Source organism: Manduca sexta, chromosome 17 (assembly GCF_014839805.1).
Source record: "Manduca sexta isolate Smith_Timp_Sample1 chromosome 17, JHU_Msex_v1.0, whole genome shotgun sequence".
Lineage (NCBI taxonomy): Eukaryota > Metazoa > Arthropoda > Insecta > Lepidoptera > Sphingidae > Manduca > Manduca sexta.
The window spans coordinates 9,947,481-9,965,172 of record NC_051131.1 but is presented as its reverse complement, the minus strand read 5'-3'; the positions used below and the strand labels follow the sequence as shown (position 1 = coordinate 9,965,172).

Below are 17,692 nucleotides of genomic sequence, written 5' to 3'. Positions count from 1 at the left end.
TATAAGGTTCAACAGAAACACATAAGCTAGTCAAAACATTTATTGAAATTTACTTCTGAACGCACATCCGAACATTACAAAAATCCTCAATATTTTTTAACATACCTACATTTTTTTTAAATAAATAAAACCAAAATTAACGTCAAACAAATGTATTCATTTCATTGTACAATGCTAGATAAAGGTACATACTGGACTATAAGTAACATAAACGAATATTGTGCTGTGACACCAAGAACATTACAAATAACAGCGAAGCTTATAATGCATTGCAAACGTACAGTCTGCATAGAAAGCTGGTGTTATAATGTAACATTGTGTTCAAAACTTCATAAAACAAGACATGGCCATATTGTTTTTTTTCAACATCATGTCAAAAATTACCATAATCATAAATCACACTAGTTTTGTATATTACAACAGTCTTAACACATGTTACCTTTACACAATGCAAATATAATTTATAAATGTACTAGCCTTTGTTTGTGGCTTCGCCCGCCTGAAAGAGATCATCCGGTATAAAGTCCCGCTATATATTTTACCGGATAAAAAGTAGCATACATATGTCCTTCCTAGGAACTTAAACTCTCCATACCAAATGACATCAAATTCCATTCAGTTTTTAAGTTTATCACATTCAAATAGACAGACGGGGGACGTTTTTATATTATGTAAAGATGTTTAAACTTGAAATAAAAGCCACTTTCTATGCTGAGTGTACAGGCGACAAAATATAGACTGGGAGCTGCCAACGTCAAATTCTACATGATTTCTACATATAAATTACGTATATCAGCAACAACAGGGTACACATAGGATCTTATCTAAATCATGCTACGATGGACGTTGGGAGTTCTTGGTCCGTGACGTTTACAATAATCACTAAAGGGGTGCTTACGTACTAAATACACTAACACTTCGATGTAAGGTGAATTCTGAAAGCACTTGTGTACACACTTTCCAATTATAAATAGTTCATTTCACAAAGACGCGCACACATTTTGATTTTTCGGCAATTGCACGTTGCTGTACCGTATTCTACATAATGTATGTGCACATTTTTTTTATTATCTAGCAATGCAGATATGTGAATGAATTCCTCCTAGCCTAATTTCGGCCACGGCGGAATATCAACGGAGATCGGCCAAGTACGCAGGACATATTATAGTAGACATGCGTGTGCGCAATACCCACGTGCGCTCTCTGTTGCTTCACTCTTATAATCCGGTGACCTGGGGCCTTATTCTCTATCCCGCACGTTATTTTAACAGTGCGTAACAAGCACGTAACACAACGCGTCATGTTTAGGACTATAGAAATTTGACTTACAGAATACCATTCCACGCACATTTCTCGAAGATAACATGACACGGCCGCGTTACGCGTTTACACTATCATACAGAATAAGGGCCCTGTATATCGACATGACTGAAGACAGGTCAGGCGAAGAACGTGCTTCACGGGGATATCACACCACCAATTTCCTGACTCCGAGCTGCGCCTGAGTAATTTTTATAGAAAGTTCAGTTAAATTTATTTTTGGTCTGGCCATTTGAACCCAGGATCTCAGCGCGGTAGTCTAACTCGTACCGCGTACGTATTACAACTACGTCACCGAGGCAGTCAAAATGAGACAAGCAAGTACTTCGACTTATGCGTAGGTCGTTGCATCTTCGTTAAATTAAAATGTGTTGATACAAAACTTAACCTAGCGCTTTAACTGTTAAAAAAAATCATACACAGTTTAGCTAATTTTATGAATATAAAAATGATGTTTAAAAAGTACCATTATTTATTGTCCTGATCACATGGATAACCAAACAAGAATTCGGTATCAAACAAAAGTGCCTTCAGAATAATTTTCAAATATAAATATATGGGCAATAGAAAGCTATGAATGTATTGTCTAAAGGGTACATCTAGATTACAGTAAACACATTCATATAGAAATGGAAGCGTGAAAAAAAATATTAAGCCCTCGTTATATAAGTTTCTAATGTAATGCTTTGATTTATAAAAATACTTCTCGCTCCATATCTGTATGAAACGACCAATATTTGTAATCATTCGAATAAGTATATTCTGTTATAATTTACATAAATATTTTGTATATAAATGTTTTGCAAGCTAATATGGACTCTGTACGTATTTATTTACAAGCATCATTGAGTTGGCCAAGCACCCGTCAATTACATTTACGAAGCACAAAAGTGTGGTAATATATATGAGGTTAGTAAAAATATACAGTTAATTTTCAGTATTAAATGAACGATTCCTTTGATGTAAAATACCGTACAAGTGCTCTACACATTTTATTCGCCTTTTATAATATAAAGAATTCTATGAAAGCGCTCACTCGATTAATCGATATCGGAATCGATTGTAGGGATGACCCTGGTACATTACATTGAGGCAGATTTTATCAGCTTTACATGGTGGAAAAACTACCTTCCCTCAATCAATATTTATACCGTCAAATATCACTGTAATATATTAATTTCCTTCTATATATACATGATACATATATTTCCTATCATAATCTTTAAACACATTACACATTTAAGCATTCATTTTGTTACTTATTCGCTACTGCAGCGGAAATGAAAACGCAACCAATAATATTTAGGGTACAATTTAATATATTTCTTCAGTTAAATTGTCAAATTGACATATGTTTTGAAACTTGATGACATTTCCAATTATTCTTTAAAATCAAGTATAAAAAAGCGATTAAAAGTACAAATTAAACGTGACGTTTAAAAACAAGCATTCATTTTCAATAAACGATCTCACTCGCTTTTTTCGATTTATCTCAAAAATTTACCAATCATAAAGTTTTTTTGACATGCTTACATTTGAATTATTTTGATAAGTTCATTCCCAGAATTAGATCGAACATTGAGGTTGTGATCGTTCAAACGAATGTAAGATGAAAGTGCTTTTACGTTCAAATCAAAATCGAAAACTGTAAACGACGTAACAGATCCTAATTTCGATAATGAATTACGGCGGTAATCTTAATCCATATCTCCGGATCGATGGCGAAAATGGGCCAATCAGAATAAAGTTTACACAAATTATTTATTTTGGTTATTTTTTTGGGTCGACCTACTGATGTCAAACGATTGGTATTTTTTGTAAATATGGGTATGGCCAAATGACTGTGGACTGCATCTGATAGTAAGCTAGTAAGCGGAGTGGATTCCAGACATGATGTCGACTGACGAATGATGACTATTCATTAACCTTAGCATCGAGATGATTACCGTTCATGATTTCCCTCAAAGCGTTCTTTCATTCAAAAGTGCGAAACCCCAGAACGCACTAAAATGCCATCTTTGTACTATTCTAAATTATATTACCGTATATTTTCCCCTAAAATTACATCGGGTCTTACAAAATAGTACCCAAAAAATATTAAATATGACACTAACGGTTATTTTTTTGTAACCTAGGTATTATTTTAACGGTTACAGAGTGGAATGTTATTCAATCGCATACATTTATGCACAAAAAATTCTTACTCTAGTAAAGCACTACACGTTATCTATTATTTTTTTATTAACGAATACATGAAAGCACACTTTTAAGTTTTTATATAATAATCGTATTAATTTATAATAAAAAATCATGTTTTTAAATTAAAATTTAGACAAAAAAAACCTTAGGTTTCATCTACATACATTGTTATTTGTAAACTCCAATTACCCTTTAATTAACATTATCTGCGATTTCATTCATGTCGAGTGTCACTACTGTCTAAGAAAGAGATGGCAACATATTAAAGGCGCCGCCTGGTGGTAATAATCACTCATTTCCAAAATTGCTACAGTAATTTAGAAAAAGAAATAGTACATCTTTGCAATACGAAGGTACAGTTTTTATATATGGCATGGTAAAACGAAGAAATAAACTAATATTAATTCTTATACTTAAGCAAAGCTCGTCTATCGAAAACTACTGTGCTATATATACATATTTTTACATGTTAAACAATAAACGAAGCATTCAAACTATTAAGCCACGTTACACTTACAATATTAAATCTTGTATCACAATGTTAACGTAAATATAAAAAGATTTACGACCAAAATCAATAACGATCGCAATCGCTATCGTAAACTTGATCCCGATTGGTTTACCAATCAGAACGAGTCATTTGACATGCTTTCAAACGAGCTTCGTTCTGATTGGTCAGTTTTAACAACTGTCCTGGAAATATCGATTGTGACCGTATATTGAAATCGCCCGTTAGACAAAGAGTTTTATTCAGAAATATATGAAAAGGTGTATTCAGTACATAAAATTTTTGTTAATTGTTTTCTATGTTCATTTGAATATCGAGTGTAAAAATAAACAAAGAAAATGACACTTGAACATATTGCGACACCGATTAAAAAGTCGAAACTGCTTAAGATGAGACATAATATTCTAATAGATTTTTCAGAAAGTTATAACGATTATTGCAGTCCATTATTTAGCTGTTAGATATCATCTTGAGATAATATTAAATCTTGGTTTTTAAATATCAAAATCTGACAATAAAATATCACAACCTGCGGTATATATACCTCCGCCAATTTGTATCATTATATTATTACAATTAGAAAAATTATACATGGTTACCATTTTATTCAGAAATATGTAAAATTGCAAACATATAAGTTATAAGTTAGTTATTAAATCTTTTCATGCCTTTCTTATTAGTTTCCTCTGAAGTTAGCATAACTTAAACATACTCTTATACACCATATTTTTGTATAAGCAGTTTCGACTGTAATCCCAATAACATAGAGTGCATTCTTAGTACCTACCTCGATAAGCAGGGTACACTTAGTTTGCCAACAACCCGGCTATCAGTTTAAACTACGACACTGAATGCAGCCTATCCCGCTGCCGTAGCGCCTCTAGATGTGGGAGTATCGATATATTCTCATTGAAGTACTCCTCTAGCGGTGGTTGGGCCAGTATCGTGGCCAAAAATTGTTCTAGCGTTATCGACCAGCCATTGTCTGGGTCGTCTTTGGATGGTGAGGGTGGCGGCTTCTGAACACTGTCGGAGCTTTGTTCTGGTTCTGTTGCGTTTCCGTTTGGATCCAGCTGCGGACATTTATTTCTATAATAAGCTTTTTGTCAAACGTCCTTTGTTGTGCGTCCGCCATTTTGGACGATCGCGTCATTTAAATTGAGAACGTATGCGTCCGCGCATAAAAACTAAGGTGCAACTTAAATGGAAGATTTTATTGAAGGCAGGTTGGTCTCATAAACAAGGGTATTAACCCTAAGGGTATTCATATGGCTACCTATAGACTTATGTATAACTCTATACTATGCTAGATATAATATAGATTTCTGTTGTATGTGCAGGCATTATTTCAAGGACCATTTTATTTATAACATCTAATATTTTATGGCAGTAATAAAGCAGATACCATTTCTAGATGGCGCTGCTATTAAGTATATATTAATACAGGTAGACTGCGCTTTTATTTACACTTTAAGAATTATATATACCTCAACAGGTTGTTTCGCAGCGGCCGCTAAATACAAGCTGTCCTGTGAGATTTCTCGGTCTAATTCGGGTCGTCGCTGGTTTAATTCACCTAACTGTAGGAGCAGTGTACCTGAAAAACCAATTAACCAAGTTTTACATTATAATTTTTTAACTGGTTTTAGACAATGTGAAATATGTAGTATGTATTATTTGTACTCCAAGAAAAATACATTTAATTTTTATCAGCCTGATAAAATCTAACGAGGTTCCAATCTACACAACATAGTGTCTCTATGCGTATGCGCATGGTGGCAGCCATCAATGAGTCTATTTTTGCATATCATTATTTATGTAGATGTCAAAGTGTACACCATTGGTATTATAACAGGATATTCAACATATAATGTATAACACAATACATTAGTGAGTATCAGCATAGCGCAGTGTAGTGACCTGCGAGCACGACGGCCTCGTACAGCTTGAGGTTGTGTTGCGTGAGGTCGTGCAGCACGGCCAGCAGCTGCAGGAAGTGCGCGCGCGGCAGGCGCGGCGCGGCGGGCGGCACGAGCCCCCCCGCCCCCGCACCCGCACCCACCCCCGCGCACGCCCCCGCCCCCGGCGAGCTGGCCGCGGACCACACGCCCCACACCGCGCACGCTCGCACCTCATTGGCCGTGTGCGTGATCGCGCCCTCGCCCCAGCCGCTTGAGCCTGTCAATTATACAGAGTGTTTCAAAAAGGTTATCATGTTTGAGATGTGGAGTTCGATTTTTCAATTTGCTAGTTACGAGAAAAAAATATTTGTCATTGAATCTATTAAAAAAAATATATGTCGATATAGAATAATATCTAAATAAAGATAAATTAATTCTCAAATAATGTAGTTTATAACAATTTAATAAGTTAATAAGATTATTGTAATCCATTATTCTAAACAAAATTACAATCGTATCTTTTTTGGTTTTATAACATTACTATGTTTACTGACCGCTTTGTGTGTTGGTGCTGTCACTGGATTTCTCCATATTGCCGTCGTCGCACACCTCGCTTATCGACCGGTGTAATGAAGATGACGCATCTGGTTCCGGTGTAGTCGGATTCTCTATGCTGTCAAGATGAAAAAAAAATGCTATAAAAAACAGGTAAAATTAAATTATAATACTGAATGCGGAATATATTTTAAATAACTTATTACGTGTCTAATATCACGATTTTTTATAGTTTTATACACCGAATAATAAAACGAAATAATATTCTTAATTTTATAACATAAATCGCTCGTCAAAAGAATGTAGATTTTCAAAAGGTTAAATCTTTAAACTGAAGCTTTGGCTTCATCTATCATCACCTGTCAAAGAAGGCGATGGCGTCCGCAGCCAGCTCCTCCCCGGTGTCAGTGTAGTCGGCGCGCAGGTCCTGGCGCGTGAGCAGCGGCGGCGCGTGCGCACAGTAGAGCAGTCGCAGGCGGCGCTGCGCGTCGGCGCGCGTGGCGAGCCCCACGCACACGCTCAGCCCGCGCGCGCTCACCGCGCCGTCCTCGTCGCTGTCCATCACCTGCCACACATACAAGAATATACATATTATATAGTAAAATAGAAATAAAAAATAAAGGAACCGGTTGAGATGATTTAGATCACTTTATTGTAAACAAATAAACACACACGGTATAAATAAAAAAAAATGCAAGCCCTATAAAGCAAATAAATGGACAGGAGATTTAAATAAGTAGGCATAGGTCTCGCTTAATTTTTTAAACGAGATTAAAATAATAAACACATTTAAAAATTCCAATAGGTCATAATATAAAAATGACTCGTAAAAACTGCACCAACAATACCTTAAACATTCTGGCAGTGATCGCTTCAGCAAATTCACCCTTAGCCCACGGTGATAAAGCTGTGTACAAGGTTTTGAACTGCGTGTAGTCGAGCCTGTACGCTTCGTACGGCGCCTCGAGTCGCTCGCACGGCACTCGCTTCGCCCATAACAACTCTTCACGTATCGCACTTAGTAACTCCTGAAACAATAATATTAAAAAAGTTGTAAAATACTTCACCTTGAAGAAAGAGGAAGGAAAAAAGTAGTTTATCAGTTAAAAATAACATACACATCATATCAGCGTTGCAGTACTACTTAGGTCGTACTGTAGCATCCAGCTGAATGAGAGGTACCTTTGCTGGACTTTACTTAACTGACTTGGAATATAGTAATTTTTATTAGTTTATTAATAACATAATAATTTTTCTCTGTTAAATTTTGTTCATTTAAATTAATAATGTGTCTATTTAATTTTAAATTGCGTCAGCGATAAATCTAATCTCAATCATGAGACTTTAATCTATGATAGAATATAATACCTTTTATCATGTAAATGTAAATCGATTTTATATACATTAAAATAATCTTTATTAATCACAACATATCAAAATGTTAAAGTATAAAGAATCACCTGCAGCTCATTAGGCTCGAGCAGTTTGTCCTGCTGCAAGGCCCTCAGCGTGTTCCTCTCGAGGCTGTCCTCCAGCTGCCGCACCACGCGCAGTCTGTGCTTGAGACGCAGGTGTTCTATGTGTTCGCTGGTGACGCTGCCGCCGTACGTGCGGTACGTTCGGTATATCAGATCTTGGATTTTTATCGTCTGGAAATTTATATAATCACAGATGAATGAGAAATTGGCTGAACACGAAAAGCGAACATATCGCCTGAATTTGGCTTTTTTATGTAGAAACTCATAATATTAAGACTAAACTAAGATTTATAACTTTTCTGGTCCCCAAGATACAGGCATCGCCTAGTTTGGGGTCCCCTGTTAATTAAAGTTTAAAAAATCTGTGTAAGCACAAACACTATTAGCATGTAAATAATATTATGTTGTCGTTTACTATTGTGCCAAATAAAGGTTTTTATCATTATTATTATTTTTATTAAACCCGGTTTTATTTGTGTTATGAGTATTTTTAGCCAATCTAGTTAAACTAAGCTACTGTTTTTATAGTTAAATTAATTTTAATATAAAATTTAGATACCCTCTTTTTGTAACACCTCTATATATTTGCTAAACTAAGAGTTAACTTATGACTCACCCTTTCGGCAGTTCGTGGCTCAGTGGACAAGGCCATCGCTTCCTCGTTGTAAATGCCTTCAAGATAACTGTTCAGAATCTGCATCGCTTGACCGTCTTCTGTGCAGTTGAGAAGCTTCTCGCGATTTATGTCCAGGATGGTCAATGTGACCTAAAATATAGATAATAATATCAGCCCTGTATTATATACTTGCCCACTGCTGAGCACGGGCCTCCTCTACTACTGAGGGGATTACGCCTTAGTCCACCACGCTGGCCTAGTGCGGATTGGTAGACTTCACACACCTTCGAAATTCCTATAGAGAACTTCTCAGATGTGCAGGTTTCCTCACGATGTTTTCCTTCACTGTTAAAGCGAACGATAAATTCACAAAGAATACACACATGATTTGAAATATAGATAATTATGTATAAATATAAAGACAACCTGTAATATCTATAATAAATCGTGTATAAATACACAAACAGAGGTTGTACATACACATTCTTAGAATCACAGTTTTTTTCTTTTTCACGATGAAATTAATCGAGTGTTCGCCAGATATAAGAGGTCCCATGGAATAAGCACGAGCCTTGTGCCTGTATTTATCTAGCACAATTCCAGACTCGAGGTTGACAATGAGCAGAAAAACTCAATTTTAAATTTCCCGAACACAATGCATCGACGACGCCTCAGTATCTCAATAAAATAGTTTGTGTATTAAATATTTATTTCGATATTCAATATAGTTATATCATGGTTAAATGTTTCTATTGGGGGTAACGTTTTTAATATGGTTTTTTGTGTTATATTTTCTTATGGTTTTGCATTATGGTTAAATGTTTTTTTTGTGGTTAAACCAAAATACGCACCTGGAAAATAACCTTAGCGCCGTCATAGAAGAAGCAGTCCATGACGTTGACAGCGCACTCGTACGGCATCACGCTGATGAACAGAGTGAGGAACCACGACAGCGAGATCATCTTCATCATGCCCAGCTCGTCCAGCTTGGCGTGCAGCTCCGGGAGGTGGACTTCTGTCAGCTCTTCTAGGACGCCTTGGTCGACCTGGAAGTCAGTTTTGTTGTTTTTTTTATGTGGTATTTTGGAAGTGTTGTTTTTTTGAAGCGGCGATAGCCTAGTTGGGTGTGGAACGGACTGCCAAGACGAATGTCCGCAGGTTCAAATCCCAAGAGCACACACCTCTGACTTTTCTAAAAAATCATGTGTGTATTCTTTGTGAATTTATCGTTCGCTTTAACGGTGAAGGAAAACATCGTGAGGAAACCTGCACATCTGAGAAGTTCTCTATAGGAATTTCGAAGGTGTGTGAAGTCTACCAATCCGCACCAGGCCAGCGTGGTGGACTAAGGCCTAATCCCTCTCAGTAGTAGACGAGGCCAATGCTCAGCAGTGGGCAAGTATATAAAACAGGGCTGATATTATTATTATTTATTTTGGAAGTGTTTTATCAACAATATTTATTTGGCTAATGCTCTCTAATCAGTCCAGCGTACTTTTTCCAATTCGCTATAACCGACAATCTTTTGTATACAGAGACAAAAATGATGGCATTTTTTCCATCCTTCATAAATGTAAAATTTCATTTTGATTTTTTTATTTGCATATTATAATGCCTTCAGCCCTTTCAAAACCCACATAAAATAATTAGTAATTCTCACCAAAGCTCCAACAACCCTAGTATTGTAGTAATCAGGCAGCAGCGTCTCGCATATAGTAGCTAACAACCAGAACGCTTGCTCCTCCGGGCAATATATGAGGAGTACTGACGCCACTATGTTCATAGCTTGGCAATATCCGATTGTCGGGTTCTTGAGTGCGTACGCGCATAGTACACGACGTAGTGCCGAAATACCTAAAAAAAACATTCCTTTATATTCCTTTCCATAAATACAGTTCTCTGTTGTGGATATTGGCAACAACTATGGAAATAAGATCTCAAAAAATAGTTACAAAATTTTACAATTATTTAACACATGTAAATGCAAATTCCAACTACACAGGGTCCTTATGCTTCATAAACGACAATTGTAACTAAAAAATTAACTTAGTACATATTGAAAGCCCTTAAAAAATACCCAAACACACTGCCCTTATGCGATATTCATAATTTTATATTTTTACCATAATTTCCTAGCTAACTTACCAACATCATTCTGGAACGCCCGATGCTCCGGCAGGGATCTATGCAAATCCCTTTCTATCTCATCGTTCGCTTGATTCTTCGACGAGAGGGCTTCGTTCACGAGCCTCTCGTATAGTCCTTTGTTCTGTGCCTTCTGCAGTATAGAGCCGGAGAACACGCTCCACAGTTCGCCTCGGAGCGACTCCGGTATACCGTTCACTACTAATTCGCTTCCGTCTGTGGTCTGATACATGCTGACGCCACGGCCTACTTCTGACATGTGGTCCTCCCATTGTTTTTCCTGTAGGTGAGCATTTTCTTTATAATGATTTCTCATGTTTACCTGCATGTTGCAATAAAAAAAAAAACTCTCGGCGTTTCGAAGACTGCAGTCTTCGTGGTGACGGGGCGGACTAAGGTGCTGGTCATCCGAAAAGTCGAAATTACAAATACAACTACAAGCTTTGTGTGGAACCCATAATTGGATAAAGGCATGACAACTTTACTTATAGCTACATTTATTACTTACTTATAGCTATATTAATTATTACTTTTAGCCACAAACCTTTTTCTGCTGTATCTGTTTAATGGGGGACGTCTGGTGTGTCCGGAACAGCGTCATGAGCGGCGGCTGCGCGGTCCATTCTCCCCGGCCCTCCTCCCGCGGCAGCGCACGCGTCGCCTTCTCCCTGTACACATCACTGTTGTCACACACACATATTAGTTAATGCTGAACATATCATTTCCCCATAGTAGCCATTAGTAGCCGCTTCGTCTGCACCATGCTGTTAGATCGAGCAACCCTGTTAAATCATGAAAATTTATAAGTAAAGTTTTATGATTACACGTAGGAGTAGCGTTAATAGTCGATGGAATAGTATTTGAAAATATCGTCGGTTATATATAACCGCGTAACTAACATTGGTAAAGTGTCACCGTAAACGATCCCAATCTGAATTCTCAATCCTCAATCCGATTCCGATAATAAACCAATCAAAATAAGTCATTTGTAATTGCATGCCAAAAAATACTTTGTTTTGAATGGTCCAATTTTGAGATAGATCAAAAAAGAGATTAGGACCGTTTATTGAAAATGACCGACAAGTGTAAAATTTTAAGGAGGTTAAATTAAATGTGTCGATATTTCCGTTGTGTTTTATGCATTAATTTTGACTACTTTCATCACTAACGCGGTGTTTACCAGAGCTTGTTACGTGGTATTCCACCATCCGACGATATATAATTGATATTTAGTATAGGTTAGAAGTTTACATACCAACCGAACTGGCAAACAATTCTACCATTCCATCTAATTAATCACTACCCTGGTGTGAAATAGGTATTCCAGAGATAAGCGGTAGTTAATATTATCGCGTCAAGTTTATAGAGAGATCGTGTTACAAGAATGAAGAAATAAATGAGTTGACAATCTGCAATAATATTCATCTAAAGATTATTATCATTAAGAGTAGCCAATGTTTAGTAAATTCTACAAAAATTACTACCATTAGCATAGAAATTAATCAGGCATTTAGAGTCAGAAAAATATTCCAAAACAATGGAAATAAAAATACATCTACATTAACAAAAATACAGCATAAACTACGGAAAAATCCAATGACATCAAAAACAGCTCATCCAACCATAATACATAATAATCATGCTAAATATCTACGTATACTCACTTCGGAAGTTTAGCGAGCAACTCCGATATTTTATGCACGAGGAAATCTCTATCGGATATGTTGCCGAAGAGAAAACTCGTGTGATGCGCAGTCGTGATGAGGATGCTGCCGGAATCCCCGGAACTGCCGGTGCCGCCCGAATCCGCGCGCTCGACTTGATGCACGTTCCGGAGCGGTATCGTGAGGCGGACTAAATTCGGTACCTAAAATAAAAAAAGGTAATAGTGCTGTCTTTACACAAGAATCTCTAAAGACCTATGTAATTAATACGAATTATTTTTCGCATTATTTTTATTACCCGTTACGTATAAGATGATTGTCAAAATCGAACATAGTAAAGTTCTCTATTTCTTTATTAGGGGCTGTTCAAGTATTACGTAACGCAATTTTAGAATTTTTTTTACCCCCTACCCCCCTAGTTTGCTTGTCACCCCCTCCCCCAAACGTAACGTAACTCTAAAGTGAAACGTTTTTTTCTAATATTCACAATTATGTCACGTAAAGTACCGGAAAGTCGCTAAAATACCTATATTATTGCTTTAAAACTAAAAAAAAACAATGTTACATAACGCGTTGTACTAACACCCCCTCCCGCCCCTGTAACGCATCGTAACGTTTTACGAGACCCACCCTCCCCTCCATGTTACGTTACGTAATACTTGAACGGGATCTTACTGAAACACTCCGCTGTGTGCCATCACAGCTCTAATTGGTTGCAGTTTAAACAATAATTTAATTCGAACAAAATCAATCATAGAACGTAAACAATAATAAAAATGCGTCCAGAAATAATAAAGCTGGCATGCTTGAAATCAAGTGGGGCCCTTTATAATCTTACAGTCCCCCCAATAATTGGTATTCAACGAACCGTCTCCACATAATAAGCACTTATCTTGTTAAGTCGACAAATAATAGCATACTTATATGCTCACGAATCACGTATTGTGTACGAAGATAATAAAGATTATGTCTCGTTTTATTTTCCGCTTTTTTGTAATGCAAAACTCGTGGAAAATAATGTTTTCTAAGAACTTGAATAACAAGTCTCGGGTGCAAATTGAAAATGAATAATGTGAGACTCAAATATACCGAATTAGTAACTCTCGCCTTGGGAACCACGTTTTACTTTAAATATTACAAATGCGAAACATGTCCAATATTGGAATTTTACGAGTAAAATCAGAAACTGCTGAACGGTTTTTGATGAAATTTTGCAAAAGGATAGACAACCAGTATTGACGTATACGCAAAAACATCATTTCCATTACATACGTTAGTAATACGTAAATATATTAGTACTTATTCAATATCAGATTCAAATAATCATTTAAAAATTTATACGTATTATAAAACAAAGTCCCCTTATCTGTCTGTCTGTATGGTATCGATTTTCTCAAAATCTACTGAACGGATTTTTATGAAATTTGTTATGGTGATAGTTTAAGACCCTTGAAATGTTATAGGCTACTTTTTATCCCAGAAACATACTTATATTACGGAAGTTTTTTCCGGCAAACTCCTTCATACGGGCGAAGCCGCGAGCAAACGCTAGTACACATCATATAATTGAATGCGCCAATATACCACATGCGAATCAATAGTAACAGTTATAATAGAACGTTAATGCGCACGTAACAAAGGATTGTAAACAATACGTTTTCGTGACTCATAGCGTTTAGTGTCGATAACGATTGTTTTCATATTGTATGTCACACCTATAAATCTATAAAGTTCGGATGATTGAAGGTTGAAGAGCTATAGAGAAAATATCCTGAAGGATAAACGTTTTTGTCAAGTTTCCTATAAAATGTGTCTATAGAAACAATATTAATGACATTTAACATGAAAATAGTAAAATAATAATGGTAATCCATATAAAAGGAAAAGTTTATAAATATGGAAAATAGGTTACTTAATAACTGACATACTTTTATTTAGCATTTAAATTGTCTGTCCTTGTGGGATCATAAATTATTACATAATAAGTATATCCAAAATATATTCAACACAGCCAAGTGAGTCATTGATGAATATTAATGTATATTAGTCATTATTAGGCCAAAGCTTTATGACTACCTTTTAATACATGGTCTAACACAAGTGCTGTAATTAACTCTCTAACTTCATCATAAAATAAACATAATTAACGAACATAATATATGCGTAATGTTTTTTTTTTATTTTATCAGGGATATATAAGTACACTGCTATCCCCAAAGGGATAGGTAAAGTTGCAACCAAGGCATCCCACTTTTCCCTCTATTTAGTATAATCAAGGTGATACTGAAGTAAAACTCAATATCACTTTAGCTGACCGGGGATTCGAACCCGGAAACTTAAACCTGACGTACCGCATCAGCAATACAACTACGCCACGAAGAGAGTTAAATAATATAAAACTTACCCTACTATCGAAGCATATGAAATTCTGTGACAAAAACAATCTGCCCCAATTGTGGCGTTTGTTGTATGGAGTCCACAGTGTACATTCCTCAGTCCCATCCAATTTCTCAGTTTGTGGCAGTCGGAATCTCAACGTGTACAGATTTGACTGTTTCCGTGCGTCCAAATCTCTCTTAAGAAAAGACGGTTTCTTTGGTACATTTTTACTCAACTTAGTAAGCAGATCCTTATCAATGTTGAACGTGCCAGATTTGTCGTCAATCAACCTTTAAGAGATATACAAGTTATGCAAAAGTAATATTAATATAAACAACAATTATTATGATAACATGTTTACATATCGTAATGGACACTACAATATTCTGTAAGTGACTAAAAGTCTAGAATACTATGGATTTTATGTATCAATCTCAATTTTGCTTTTTTTGTCGGTTAAACGGTACTGTCATTGCTAGTAACGTGGTATTGCACTATCCCTGTCGAAATGCATGTTTAGTTCCTATAATTATTAATAGAAACGTTTTTAATTTTTACCAATATTCAAGTTTTTTTTAATGAAATAAGTATATTTTATGATAGTTTGTTTTACATGTATTAAAACATTTTATCTATAAACTAAAGTAACATGTGGTACATCTGTTTACATAAAAAAATGATAAACATTAGTCAGCTGGTGTTGGAATATTAAATTAGAGTTTCTATAAATTAATGTTCAATGAAGTGTAAATTAAATTTTAGAATAAATTGAATGATGCTATTCTACAACTATTTTATAATAATTAATATTAAAATACAACTATAACACATATTGGACTAGCATCATAACATCTCATTAATATACTGCTACTCACTGTTTCATGGCAATGTTAGCCAGTTGCTGCATCAAAGCAAATGTCTCATTCTTCTTTAGGAACATTGTGAAGTAGTGCTTATCATCCCTGGTAACAACTTTTATGGAATCCGGAAACAAAAGGCTGTTGGTCTTTGCCAGTTCTGTGACATCCGCCCAACGTATCTTGATAGATGTTTTACGTCCAAATATGTAGGAATAGAAGCACATGTAGTGGACTGAGAGGTACATCCACCCTTGTCGGGGCATTTTACCTTTCCAGTAACTAAAATAGAAGTCAAACAATATTTAAAAAAAAATGACAGCAGTATACATAAACTTGGTTGCTGTTGCATGCCCACCACGCGACCTTCGATATTAAGGAGTGAGAGCCGAATAGCGGGGTTTTAGTCGGTAGGACGGCTTTTACCAGCGAGTCCGGCATAAATCCATAAACAGATTACCCCGTGTAAAAAATATGGATGCATAAACTTATGAACATACTGTGTTACATATTTAAAATATACTCATAGGTCAAGAACTTACCTACACGAATAATAACATACCAACTTTTCATCCTTTGGCATGTTAAATCTTTGGTGAAATTCATAATCCACATTTTTGTATGTAATAGTGTCTTCATCTATAAGGAAAAACAAGTATAAACAAACACAAGGATTTTTTGTGTTAAATATAAAAACTTGTTTAACAACCAAAACTAGCAAGTTTTTTTAGTATACTACTAAATATTTTTATACATTATTCCTTGTGTTTTGCTTGTTTTTTTATATGATGCAAGATTGACTGTTACATAAAATTTATAATGCATTGTTTATTGGCAAAATCTTTTTTACACAAAACGAACTCAGTTATATTCATATTTGTTTTTAAGATATATTAAGAACAATACAGTATTCATAAATTACCTTCAGTTAAGTTTTCTTGTTCCGTTGCAATGATGGAATTTATTTTGCAACAGACAAACTCTGTAATCTCTTCCTCGGTATCAAAGGAGTGTAATGTTGGGCACACATTATCAAACAGCCATTGCCAGTCTAATCGAATCTCTTGCTCTGTTAATGCTGTTGCTATCACTAAATAATAAACACACATACATGCACATATTGTGAAGATTTACAAAATTTAAAACCGGCCTAATAAATCATATTCTAGATAGTTCCACAAATGTAAACAAATATCTACCCACATTTATATTTAATGTTTTATAGTATCATTCAGTTGAACCACTATGTATATGAGATATATATAGTGCTTATTATAACTTAGTCCATGAAATTCCATGATGGAAAAAGGTGGTGGAGTAAATATTAAATCTCTACTGAGGTGCCTATTGGCCCCCAAAAGCAACATATATTATCTAACGCAACACGATACCTACAACTTCTGTACAATAAGGAATTTTCAATATATCTAATATTTGGCCATGATTTTTCCTCAAATATTTAGTAATAATACTCACCAAAATAGACTTCAGAATTGGGTGTTTGATGCAATATTCTGTAGGGGGCTGGTTTAGTATCTCTAACACTGTCTAGAGTTCCAACCAGCAATGAAGACAGTCCTTTGGATTTACCATGACCTTTCCTCCTTTGCAATACGAAATACAAAGTCGTCTCGTCACAATCCCTACAGAAATGTATTCATTAGCATATTGCGATAGTCAATAATAAAATCGCACATAGAGATAAGCAAAGCATTTGTAAATATCAATTACCATAACGCAGTTTTGATGAACACTTCTTGAGGTTTCACCCACATTTTTCCGTATTTCAAGCACTTTTATAGGAGGCACTTATCCTACGGTAACGTGAATGAACATTTTTAAACGCGAAAACAGTTTACAAAAATATTGCAATCTCAAGGAAATCGACAAACGAATTTGACAACTTTTTTCATAGCTTATGTCAAATGTCTTTTTTTATTTATTTATTACGGCTCTGGAAACAAGTCCATTGAGCCCAATGTCAAATGTAAATGAGTTGGTGTTGAGTGTTAAAAAAATAAAAGATCCTGTAAACAAACGGCCCCGCATAGAAAACTGCAAGAATTCAAA

At 35.6% G+C, this 17,692-nt stretch overlaps 1 protein-coding gene across 2 annotated transcripts; it reads right to left on the bottom strand.

Annotated features, from left to right (window-relative positions):
* Positions 1-26: 26 nt before the first annotated feature.
* LOC115447972 (TBC1 domain family member 9) lies at positions 27-17,555 on the bottom strand. Of its 2 annotated transcripts, none has more exons than XM_030175306.2 (19): positions 17,354-17,555; positions 17,099-17,265; positions 16,545-16,712; positions 16,165-16,261; positions 15,641-15,904; positions 14,791-15,055; positions 12,387-12,589; positions 11,267-11,402; positions 10,723-11,002; positions 10,238-10,431; positions 9,429-9,623; positions 8,578-8,727; positions 7,944-8,132; positions 7,332-7,511; positions 6,843-7,048; positions 6,483-6,601; positions 5,948-6,205; positions 5,515-5,624; positions 27-5,100 (listed from the first exon to the last, which is right to left on the bottom strand). In XM_030175306.2, exons 1-19 carry the CDS (start codon positions 17,395-17,397, stop codon positions 4,867-4,869), a joined length of 3,459 nt encoding a protein of 1,152 aa, XP_030031166.1. In that variant the 5' UTR covers positions 17,398-17,555; the 3' UTR covers positions 27-4,866. The 2 variants fall into 2 exon arrangements, with proteins under 2 accessions (XP_030031166.1, XP_030031232.1); XM_030175372.2 differs by having other exon boundaries at positions 11,267-11,390; positions 17,354-17,397.
* Between the last annotated feature and the right edge of the window lie 137 nt (positions 17,556-17,692).

Bases quoted from the DNA above. Each gene is read 5' to 3' on its own strand.
- LOC115447972 (XM_030175306.2), bottom strand. From the start codon at position 17,397: ATGTGGGTGAAACCTCAAGAAGTGTTCATCAAAACTGCGTTATG. The intron at 16,262-16,544 runs GTAATTTATGAA...TTTTCCTTATAG, and splicing joins ACAAGAAAACTTAACTGAAG to ATGAAGACACTATTACATAC. The intron at 11,403-12,386 runs GTGAGTATACGT...GTGTGACAACAG, and splicing joins TTGCTCGCTAAACTTCCGAA to TGATGTGTACAGGGAGAAGG.